Source organism: Vicia villosa, linkage group LG1 (genome assembly GCF_029867415.1).
Source record: "Vicia villosa cultivar HV-30 ecotype Madison, WI linkage group LG1, Vvil1.0, whole genome shotgun sequence".
In the NCBI taxonomy this organism is placed as follows: Eukaryota; Viridiplantae; Streptophyta; class Magnoliopsida; order Fabales; family Fabaceae; genus Vicia; species Vicia villosa.
The window spans coordinates 45,675,872-45,687,999 of NC_081180.1; the positions used below are offsets into that span (position 1 = coordinate 45,675,872).

General features: G+C 34.7%; 1 protein-coding gene across 6 annotated transcripts; it reads left to right on the forward strand.

Moving 5' to 3' along the window:
• The first annotated feature begins 7,319 nt into the window (after positions 1 to 7,319).
• Positions 7,320 to 11,837, forward strand: LOC131636397 (uncharacterized). 6 transcript variants are annotated; one of them, XR_009294084.1, is made up of 9 exons: positions 7,320 to 7,496; positions 7,601 to 7,897; positions 8,358 to 8,614; positions 9,171 to 9,705; positions 10,383 to 10,540; positions 10,739 to 10,795; positions 11,051 to 11,094; positions 11,188 to 11,283; positions 11,385 to 11,817. XR_009294084.1 is itself a non-coding variant. In XM_058907017.1 (9 exons), exons 4-9 carry the CDS (start codon positions 10,472 to 10,474, stop codon positions 11,517 to 11,519), a joined length of 357 nt encoding a protein of 118 aa, XP_058763000.1. In that variant the 5' UTR covers positions 7,320 to 7,897; positions 8,358 to 8,614; positions 9,171 to 9,705; positions 10,383 to 10,471; the 3' UTR covers positions 11,520 to 11,837. The 6 variants fall into 6 exon arrangements, 4 of the variants coding, with proteins under 4 accessions (XP_058763000.1, XP_058762985.1, XP_058762990.1 ...); XM_058907017.1 differs by having other exon boundaries at positions 7,320 to 7,897; positions 11,059 to 11,094; positions 11,385 to 11,399; positions 11,436 to 11,837; XM_058907002.1 differs by having other exon boundaries at positions 7,320 to 7,897; positions 9,171 to 9,329; positions 9,648 to 9,705; positions 11,059 to 11,094; positions 11,385 to 11,829.
• Positions 11,838 to 12,128: the final 291 nt, after the last annotated feature.

A 12,128-nucleotide genomic window follows, 5' to 3' on the forward strand; every position in this document is an offset into this window, starting at 1 on the left:
TTTCTCGGGGCACTTCCTTCATGGCTTGGAGATTATAGGCATCCTTTTCCACTAAACATTGGGGCATGGGGTATCAAACCCATAAGGTGAACAATTCAAAGGTTAAAGGTGTGGAGAGCCCCAAAAGGTTAAAGGCATGGAGAATCTCGAAAGAGGTGGAGAGTTCCAAAAAAGGTGAAGGTGTGGAGAATTACATAAGGTGAATCATCCAAAGGTTAAAGGTGTGGAGAATCCAGGAAGGTTAAAGGTGTGGAAAACCTCGAGAGGTTAAAGGTGTGGAGAACCTCCAAAGGTTAAAGGTGTAGTGATCCTCGAAAAGGTTAAAGATACGAACTGCAAAAGGTTAAAGACATGGAGAACTTCGAAAATCAAAGGCGTGGAGTATTTCAAAGGATCAAACCGGGGCAAGGCGTAGAACAAAAGAAAAAGGTGTTCCCACACTTTACAGATCTTTCTCCTAACTACGATCTTCAAAGTTCAAAAACGGGGATTAGGAAGTCGCGCTAGCATCCAACGACCTTACAACACTAGCAAGTTATATACGCTCTTGGTTACCAACAACCTAGCATTGGAGCATCATGCAAATACATAAATCATGCATTACATACATGGGTTGATACATTACACCTCTTCGGGTAGTCTTCTTTAAGACATTCTCTTGCCAAAAACCTCTTCAGGTAGTTTTCTTTAAGACAGTCTGTTTCTAAGAACCTTTCTAGGTAGTCTTTGCTAAGACGAGCGTCGTCATTTCCAAAAATCTTTTCAGATAGTCTTCTTTAAGACAAATATTCACATCCATTCCAAAAACCTTTTCAGGTAGTCTTACAGAAGACATTACTTCGTTCCACTCAACATATACATGAGCATAAGCATTACCCCATACATCAAGACATCCAATTCAAAACTCTGGTGCTAAGCTATACTATCCACCTGCTTCCCGGTAACCTTACCGATGACAGTAACCCTACTGTTGGTGTATTTCCAATCACCTGATTGATGCCTTCCGGTAACCTTACCGATGACAGTAACCTTACTGTTGGTTTATTTCCAATCACCTGATTGATGCTTCCGGTAACCTTACCAATGCCAGTAACCTTACTGAGATATTCTTCCCAATCACCTGATTGATGTTTCCGGTAACCTTACCGATGCCAGTAACCTTACTGATGATAACAACCTTACAGACATATTCACCTGATCACCTGATTGACGTATCCTGGTAACCTTACCGGTGATAGCAACCTTGTTGTTTCATTTCACTCATAAATAAACTACGCATATGCATAAGCATAAGCATTACATAAACATTACGAAGCCAGCATAAACATAGTCATGGTATAGGTGTAAACATGGTTTAAATAAGTTCAATGGGCTTAAGGAGATAAAATCTTAGGATTGCATCAGCATACATACATAAGCATTAGCATATGCATATCATCGAGTGCATTCACATACTACAAAAGCCCAGTTTCCAACCCTCGTGTTGTGATAGGTGTGTTTTCCGACCCTCGAGTCGTAAATTTCCAACCCTCGTGTTGTGATAGGTTGTTTTCCGACCCTCGAGTCGTGAATATTTGACATGCTATCTTCTCCGACCCTCGAGTCGTGAGTCTCCGAACAGGTGAATCTTTTCCATGGCAGGTAATTCCTTCGATACAGGTAAGCTTGTCCGAACAAGGGCAAGTGACTCCTAATGGTGTGTCATACCCCAATTTTTGACCTAAGATACCACCTCATATCATTTGCATATGCATCATTTGCATCTCTAACAAACTGCATAGCTTGTGTTTGTTACTTGTGACTCAGCAGGATTTGATCAGGAAATCACTCATCAGTACAAGTAACAATCAATTAGGGTTTTGTTCTCCCTTCATCTCAAAAGAACTATCTTCATCAACAATCAACATTTGGTCCTCAGAGATTCATTTCAACAAGCTCAAAGACTTTGAATCAACCAAATTAGGGTTTTGACTGAAGACAGCATACTCTTGACTTTTGCTCAGAATTTGACCTAATGACTTGGGACATGACCTCAAGACCCCAAGTGCATCATTTTGACCTAATCCATTGGCTCAGAACATCTCCTACACAAAGATTGATCAACAGTGAAATTTCAAATCCTCAGATTAGGGTTTTGAACTATCAGGGACTGAAATCAGGGATCACATTTGGGAAACCCTAAAAATCCCCAGGGAGTCAATCAAAGGTTTCAATAATCCTCAAATAATCCCTATGACAATATACAATGGAAATTGTATCTCAATTCAAGATCCACAGTCATCAATTTCATCTGGTCGACAATTAGGGTTTTTGACCTAATTCACTGAACAACTGACTTTTTAATCAGGACATGGTGCCACAACTCAAACCATGGCTCAATATCCTCTAATGCTTCAATGTGATCCATTCATACTATTCATTTGGTGAGGATAGCCTGTTTTATTTGAAATCTCCAGAAACGCGATTCGTTTGAAAAAGTCAACTGTACAAGATCACCATTGACTTTTGGGGAATTTTGGTCAACCATGACTTTTGAAGTTTTGAATCATCAATATATGATATATGAAGTCATTTGATCAAGAAAAATCAAGAAAATCAATCAAGAATAAAAAAGTCAAAAGTTTGACTTTCATACTTGGAAAATTTTTCTGTGTTTTTCATGGTTTTTTCCAAACTTTGGAAGGGAATTTCTCAAAATTTCACCTACAAACTGAAAAAAACTTCCAACATGAAAGTTGTAGATTTTGATCCAATAAACAACTTTGACACATATAAATTTTTTCCATAAGATCAACCATTTAAGAGATATGGAGCTTCAAAGTTGGCATCTTTGGAAAATTTCACTTGAAACTTCATTTTTCTCAAAGTTCATGGATCTTTTTCACCCACTTCCTTAAAGATCTTGAAGAAACTTTCAACTAAGGTTTTGAAGTGTGTAATATGAGCTTTCCAAAATGTCTAAGAGCATGAAAAAATATGGAGTGTAGCTATGGCTTTGAATTTTGCCATTAGTGACCATTTCACTTGAAATTTCAAGTCATTTTGCCAAAGTTATGAACTATTTTACCAAATAATGCAAGTAATGACACACCAATGCAATAATTAGAAGATATTTTCTGATTTGGGATCAGATAGGAAGGAGATAAGAAGCTTAGAGAAATAACCATGGTTAAGTCACTTTAACCATTTTGCATTAAATGGCAAGATTCCTTTCTATCTCCAAATGCCAAATCACCATTCTTTGGGCAACTTGCAAAGTTCTGAGTTCAGAACTCTTGGCCTATAAATAGAGGTCCTTACCTCATTCAAAATCACACCAAAACCTCACAAAAGATAGGTTTTCTCTTTCTTTCTTGAATTGCAAGTTTTAAGTTTCAAAGTGAGGAAGAAATCCCAACCTCCAAACCCTTGAAATTCTGGCCAAAGTAATGATTCTAACATCTCATAAACATCATATATGATGTGTTTGAACCATTCACACACCTCAAATCACCCCAAAACTCAGAATCATCACCTCATCTCCAAATATGCATAACACTAGCCTTATCATGCCAAAATCCATACCAAGCAAATTCTGTCCAAACTAACCTTCTAAACATCATCCATATACTTCATATGAACTGTCCCAACCATCATACATGATCTGAAACACCAAAATCACTAAGCTTGATTCTCACTTGAACCATACTGCAGATTGAGTACCATGGATTGATCAAGAGGTTTTCAAATTGTTCCAGGCATCCAAACATGTCCCATAAGGTCCACTGAAGGTGTTCAGATCAAGAAACAACAACTGGAACTCCTCATTTGCAGAATTCGATTCTCACTTTTGCCGTTTTTGAAGGTAAGTCACTTGAACTTCAAACTCATATTTGCACGCATCATAAATGAAATGTGAGCATACCATCTTGTTTCTGCACCTATGAGGATCATTAACCCTCAATCAATTGCATCATAACTTGCACATACACGATTTCAGATTGAAACTCAGAAATTAGGGTTCTTCGTGTTCATCAGAAAATCAATGATCTTAGGGTAAAAATAAATGAAATTAAAGGTCACCATCATGTTCCTTGTGAAAAAACGAGTGAGATAGACCCTTCACTTGATCAATTTGGTTCAGTTTCAGAGATTTTCAAATTCAAATGGGGATGGTGTTCTTGGCGCCATTTTTTGCGAAGGAAATTCAAAAATTAAGTTTGAAATATAACCAAATCTCTGCCTTTGGTAATCAGACCACGCGCGTGGTCCAGTTGGTATTGTTTTTGAGTGGTAACCTTCAGGTCACGAGTTCAACACCTCTAGGGGCCAAAACATATTTTTTACAACCATTTTTCTTTCATTTTCTTTTACAACTTCATTTAATTATTTAATACATCAAATTAATTCATTTTTCATTCATTTTTTACACACTTCTTGTTTAACATATATATTTTAAGAATATAAAAAAAAATCATCAAAAAATATTTATTTGATACATTTTTAAAATAAGATTAAAATGACTTGTTTTTAAGTATTTTTAATACTTTTAAAATATTATTTTTCATTTGATTTTCAAACTTAATCACTTGTAATTATTTTTGGAGAAAACCCTAATCATCTAAGTGTTAATTGAAGATAATCTTTTTGTTTATCTTGATTAATTTGACTCCTTTCAAAATTCAAATCATTTTAAAACAAGCGATTGCGTTTCTTTTCAAAAACGATAAACCATTTCTTTTTGAAACTATTGATTAAATCTTTTTAATTGATCAATTGATTTTCAAAACGATGTGGGGCCTCTCGAATATTAGAGAGTATAAGACCCACTCCTTTTTTCCTTTTATACAAGTTTTTCTTTATATAGAAAACTCTTTCAAAAACAAAAACTTTCAAACAGTTTTTCAAACAACGCGTCTGTAAATAAACAATCAACCATGTTTTGTAAATAAAACAGCGGGCCTCCACGTAGGTATAAGTCCCAAGCCCCTTTTGTACATACCCATTCCTGTACATGAAATTAGGTATTTCATTGTACACCCTTTTTTGTACATACCTCGATCAGTTTGTTTTTTAACTTTGAATAACAAATCAAAAATGAAGGTTTCTTTAAATCTTCCCAAAAATACCACGGGCCTCCATGTAGGTATAAGTCCCAAGCCCTTTTGTGAATACCTGTTTACATAGCTTCGAATAAATTCAAGTGGACCTCTCCTCGAGTATGAGTCCCGAGCCCTGTGTATACAAATGGATCATGCTTACAGGTATATTTCCTTCATAAACTCCATTATATACACACACTTTGTCATATATATAACTGTTCATAATTGTTCATACCTGTTCATGTTTGTTCATACTTGTTCATGTTTGTTCATATTTGTGATTGTGTTATATGTGCTTGTTCAACTTAGTACGACACTAGGTTCCCCATAGCCTCCTATTGGGCTTCGTGCAAAGAATCTCCACTAGTTTAGGTTAGGACATAGAGTATGGTTTCCCGGTGAAATCGCTCTAAGAGCTCAGACCAACTATACCATGCCTCCCCTTGGGCTTTGTACAAACGAGTGACCCTCCCATAGCCTCCTCTTGGGCTAACAATGCAAGGATCCTGGATTGTCCCTCCCATAGCCTCCTCTTGGGCTTACAATGCAAGGACCCTCGGATAGCCTCCTCTTGGGCTTCGTACAAGGACCCACGGGCTTCTTATAAGCATCCCCAATATCCAAATCAAATACCCTAGGAGATTAGACATTTATCATCTCTATGATAGGAGTATCTCTTCTATATCATCACAAACAATCAATCAATCAATCAATCAATCAAACTTTTTTGCCACAAGGCTGGCTAATCAATCAAACCGTTTTGCCACCATACTGGCTGATTAATCAAAGTTTTTGTCACAAGACTGACTTCATTGAAACTTTTGCCACGAGGCTGGCTGATTAATCAAAACTTTTTGTCACAAGGCTGACTTCATTGAAAGTTTTTGCCACAAGGCTGGTTAAACAACAAAAACATCTTTATCATTCTAAGCACCATAAGCGGCATGGCCCAGGGCTTATAATGAAAAGATTTTCAAACAAAAAACAAACAGATGTATGTGATGATATAGATTAGATACATCGAACATTTAGATGACATTTGTCTCTTATCCTTTGCTTCCACTAGCATAAGTGGGAACTACGATTGCTCTGACTTTCTCAACATCCCTTTGACAATAATTAGGCACAAGGTCGTATCCTTGGCGAGCAAAACTTCTCCCTCAAACCATTCAAACCTTAGCACCCGTAGACCCCGAGCTACAGATGCTCTGATTCCCTCTAGGGGATATGTATGCAGAGGATCGCGATGATCTTTGCGAGCATAATCAAACAAACACCTTAGGTCCCACCTATTTCACAAGAACCTCTCAATAACATGGAATGAAAAAACAAAGCAAAGAAACCTATAGAGTACTATAGATATGTTGGGTGCTAATACCTTCCCTTCGTATAACCAACCCTCTTACCCAAGATCTCTCCCCCCACTTTTAGGTTATTGCAGCTTTTTTCCTTTTCCTACTTTGGAAATAATAAAAAGTTTGGTCGGTACAAAAGAAAAATCATTTTTTTGAGCACTCGAGCCCAAAGAAGGCATCAGGTGTCTCATCCCGAAAAAAGACAACGATTTTTCGCCCGCGACAGAAAAATGGCGACTTCACTGGGGACCATCTTTTTATTGTTTCCAAAGGAAGGGTTAATTCTATTTGCTTTATTTTTCATTTCATTTTTTGTTATATGTGTGGTTCTGGTTCTGTTACTTGCGTGGTTCTGTTACAAGTGATACATTATGGACAAATCCTAACCCGGATTAAGTACACATAAGAAATTAGGTGGAGGGTATAGTCATGTGCAGGTGCACGTGAGAATCCTTCCGCTCAGTGGAGGTTCCTTGTTGGTAATATATGTTTAGCATGTTTCGTAGCGAAGACATTATTACTTTCATTGAACTGTAGAAGCTGAGTTGGCCGTAGAACCCCAACCCATCCTGGCCTTATTAGGTTGTGGTCACTACGCCAAAAATGACTTTAGGCAGCTCACCTTAGGCAGCGCTTATTTCCAAAAGCGCTGCTATAAATTGAATAAAAAATAAAACACGAAAAGTATGTACGAAAAAGTGGAAAAGTGCTGCTAAAAGGCCCACCTTAGACAGCGCTTATCAAAAGCGCTGCTAAAGACCCACGTAAGAAGCGCTACTAAAAGGCCATATTAGCAAAAGCGCTGCTAGAGACCCACATTAGACAAGAAGCGCTGCCTAAAGTCATTTAAAATTAAAATTATAAAATAGATTATATTCATTATTTCTTCTTTCTTTCTTCATTGTTTCTATTCTCACGCGAAAAACCCTAAGCCCACACCTCTGTCTCCGCTTCCCCTCCGTCTTCCACCAACGCTCTCCACCAAAAGAAACGAAAACCACATCTCTCATGCTCAAACAAATTTGAAATTGCTAAATTCGTTCACGGATTATCGGTTAGGGTAAGGGTTTGGTTCACAATTTTACTTCACCGGCCATGTACAGCGACGGTGAAGGTATAAATCTATTACTATTTTTTACTTTCTTTCTTCTTCTGAAAAAGCAGAAAACGCAGAAGGTTCTTTTTGGCAAAACCTAGCTTCGTCGCACCTTTCTCCTTCTTTCTCCGTCTCCAGCATGAGCCAATGAAGTTTCTCTTTGACCTTAATAATTGATTCAATCGGTTTCCAGCTTCTTCGATTCAGGATTCATGGTTTCAGTTTTGTGCTCAAGATTCGGATTTATGTGATGTTTTAGTTTCAGAACTTTTTTCAATTCAGAATGGGTTTCACTCGGCTCTGTTTGGTTTCAAGCAAAGTTTCGACTTGATTCATGCTAAGTTACAGTTCCAAAATCGATTCAGGTTTGCAGCTTAAATTTTATACTGATGTTGCTTCAGTTTTTGATTCAGGTTATTGTTTGGATTTGGTTCAGAATCAAACTGAATTTTAGTTATCAACTATTTTTTCGTTCTTTGTCGACATTGTTCGTGTTCTGAAATTTAGTATTTCTTACTTTTAAACCTACTGGTTCTGATATTTTCCCTAAATTATGTGTTTTCAAATTCAATTTTCTGCAATTAGAATATGAATGTTTGTATACCTAATTTTGACATGATTTGTTAATGAATGTTTTTTCTGGATGAGAACTAGTTGTTTGTGCTGGATGATGATATTCAGGTGGTGATTAAGTATGTGATTGTAGATATTAATATTTGGCAACTCTATGTAATATTTTCAAACTTGTAATTAGGTATAGATGTTTGGTGTTGGCTTTTGATTACGTTTGGCGTTTGATTTTAATGTTTGGTGCTGTTCCTGCAGCACTTACTTATTACTGGCGTATGAAGATGCCCAAGACGGCTCGTTACACCGCACTCGTTGCTAAGAACGCGATACAAGCTGCTTCTGATATGTTCCTGCAGCACTGAATTATTGTGTTCTGCTTTATTATGCATATTACCTATAGGTCCTAACCGCAATGTCTTTTATTAATGGTGTATTCTTCACAGGCTCTGAATTTTCTGAAGACAGTTTTGTTGCCAAAGTTAAAAATGGAAATAGTAGTGAGGAAAGACCAGGTGTGTTTACATTTGGTTGTAATTTCACTAGCTACAATTGGTTGTGTACATTTGTTTTCATGTAACATATCAAAAGTATTTCAAGTCATACGTGGCCATTACATAAGACTGATCATTTAGCTTGCACAGTTTGAACAAAATTTGTTAGTATGCCTTTAATTTATAAGTTACCTTTTTCTTTGTAAAAATCAACAGAAGTTATTGTTTGTTAGATTCTTATACCTTCTAAAACAAATAATGAATATGACAATGTCAGAAGTCTATGAATTTGGGTCTTCTCAGGTTTTGTGGTTAGACCTATTGGTTCTTGTATATTTAATAATTCTGTCACCGTTGGTTCTTGCCTTTACAGTCTCTTATGAATTCATACATGGTTAGTCACTGTTTCAAAGTGTTTGAGTTACTAGAGACTAAACAAAACAGTTTTCTTTTTTTGACAATAAAGGACATGACCTGAGTAGTTAGAATGCACATTTTCAGCTCAGTGGTGTTTGATTTATTTAGTAGTTACAACTCAATAAAATTTCAAACTGATATGTATCATGTATTTCTCCAGGTTGAGGCGGTACTCCAGAGAATTCTGGAGTCAGCAAGGACTGGGGAGATTGGTGATGGCAAAATTTTTTGTTAGGCCGAAACCTTCAGTTTTATGAAAATAATTCGAACATAGGAAAGGTTTTTGCAATTCTGAGGATGCTCGTCTAAAAAGATAAAAGTTAATAAAAAACTACAATTTTGTGACAAAAAATAGTTATCAAATATATCTTTTTATTTTATTAATGTGAGCATATAAGCTATAAGCTGTAAAATACTCATTGGTCTTGCCAAGTAGAAACTAATCTTCGAGTCTAAATAACAATAGTATTAAAGATGAATTAGAAAAGTGATTTCTTGCAAAACAAAAATGCAAGAAATATTATAGGACTTGCAGGAAAAATATAAATTGTATTATTGTACTACTCCAATAAGTTAATATATTATCAATTCATTCCTTGCTTTATGGGCCATAAAGTTCTATCTCTCTTTGATTCAGCGGTTGCAAAGGTCTAGCATTCTTCGCTGCATGCTGCCATGCATAGAATGGTCCACAAGTAAGTAATAATTATAACTAGTTCATTTTGAAAATGCATATATATATATATATATATATATATATATATATATATATATATATATATATATATATATATATATATATATATATATATATATATATATATATATATATATATATATATTCAGTGTAACTAAGCTAATTAGAATACTTACATCATGAACAGCATCCCTGAGTAAATTCACTTGTTCCATAGACACAAATCTTATCTGATAATTCACTTGTTCCAATATGCTTTTCCGCTTTAGTATTTATCATGGCTCTTATGTATTGTGACCACTAAAATTGTTGCAAGTATATATAAATCCTCTTGATTAATAATCTTTAAACAATTATATTTTTCTCTGTCCTAATTAAAAATGTATACGTGGGTGTTTAGGTTTTCAAAATAATGTTACCTCAGTTAGAATAGAATTTGGTTGACCAATCATATATAGAACTCCAACAACAGCAATTTCGCTTTTCCCATTTATTTTTGCACTTTCATGTACCAAGTTTTTGCAATTCTGAGGACGCTGGTCTAAATATTTACTGCAAGTTTGGTTATGATTTATAATATATTTTATTAGATTGCTACTTGGCTTCTTTGCCTTTGCACCTGAAATCTATTCTTGACGTAGTCCTTATGTGTATACTTTAACTTGTTTCTTACAGATGAATATGAAGATTTTTTCGACATTGCCTCCATATGTACAGAACAAATAGGTCCTAAATGCCGATGATTCTTTAGTCCTTCTAACTTCATGAAGTTTGAAAAAGACGAGCAGGGAAGAATTGCGATTCTACCATTTTACCTTTACGTGATGCGTACGGTAGGTCATTTCCAACTTGTACTATTTTAGTTGTGTTTTTGTTTAATTCTCATGGATACTTTACTATTTATGTGGCTCTGTGATTTACTTTTTCATTCAATTTATTTTCTCGTTTATTCGTACCTTGAGCTTGATGAATGTATCAAATATTTATGAAGGTATCTAATGATTATGGCTGTACACGTTTCACTTACGCAGGCAAGAATTGATATGAGTGAGCTTGATGAGGATTCTGATGGTTTCCTTCAGCCACATGTATGGATTCTAATCTCTGTTAGGCTTTCAATTGTTAGAAATTGAATTGAATTGAACTATTTATTAGAAATCTCATTTATTCAAATTATTTACTTTTTGTGATCCACATATATTTTTAGAAAAATAGTTGCTCTTGTAAACATGCATTTCCATTCATAGCAATGTTTCATCCAGCCAACTATTTATGTGAATTGATATCCACTCCTTATTATATAGTATTATTAACGTTTATTCTCAACTATCTTCTTATACAAGTACCAAAGAGTAAAGCCAACAACATCACATGGATTCGAGTGGAGGTATATTGATTAATTATCACAATTTTGATTATATAAATAGTGATGATACGTGATAAAACTTAGGCCTTATCCATATTTTCTTTCCATGTGTAGTGTCCTGAGCAGCGTAATGAAGTAGGTTGCGGTTTCTACATGTTGCGGTTTATGAAAGAAATTCTTCTTTTGAATCAAATAGAGATTCCGTCCAAGGTATGGATTTCTAACTTAAGAGTTATTTTAATATTTAACACATATTTCTCATATAATTAAATAGTTTTAACTTAAACATACCATGTTATATTATTTTGTAGTACTTTGATGACTTCAAGTGTGCTACTTACTTTGTCAAAAAAAAAAAAAAAAAGTGTGCTACTTACTCAAGATCTAAGTTGGATGAACTTAAGGAGGATTGGTGTCAATTCATGATTGAGTTGAAAGTTGTATAGGTATATTGAAATCTTACTATAATTGATGAGAATTTTGAGTATAGCTAAGTGCATGTTGCAATATTTGATTTATCTACATAGATTATTTAGTGATATATAGGCCGTTTGAAATACATTCGTGGCAAATGTAGAATGGTTTTATGGACACTAATGTAGAATGTTTTTCACCTTTATATTATTTTGTTTTTGGTTTTCTGTTATTTTGTTTTGTGATTGTTTTTGGTTTTCTATTTAGCATCCTTTTGACTTGTGTAAAAAATAACAATGTTTTGGATGATGCAATTGTTTTCATTGAATTGGATGTAATTTTGTTGTTGTTTATTAATATATTCTTAGCATCTTAGCTATGTAAAAAATACAAAGTTTATTCATATATATATATATATATATATATATATATATATATATATATATATATATATATATATATATATATATATATATATATATATATATATATATATATATATATCTTAGCACCTTAGCTCTAAAAAATAGTTTTTTTTGTTGTTTATATGTGAAATTTGTAATGATATATGCAGGTACAAAATGTGGTAAAAACCTGGGGCAAGCCTATTTTAAATAGATGCATTTAAAAATTTTGTGGAC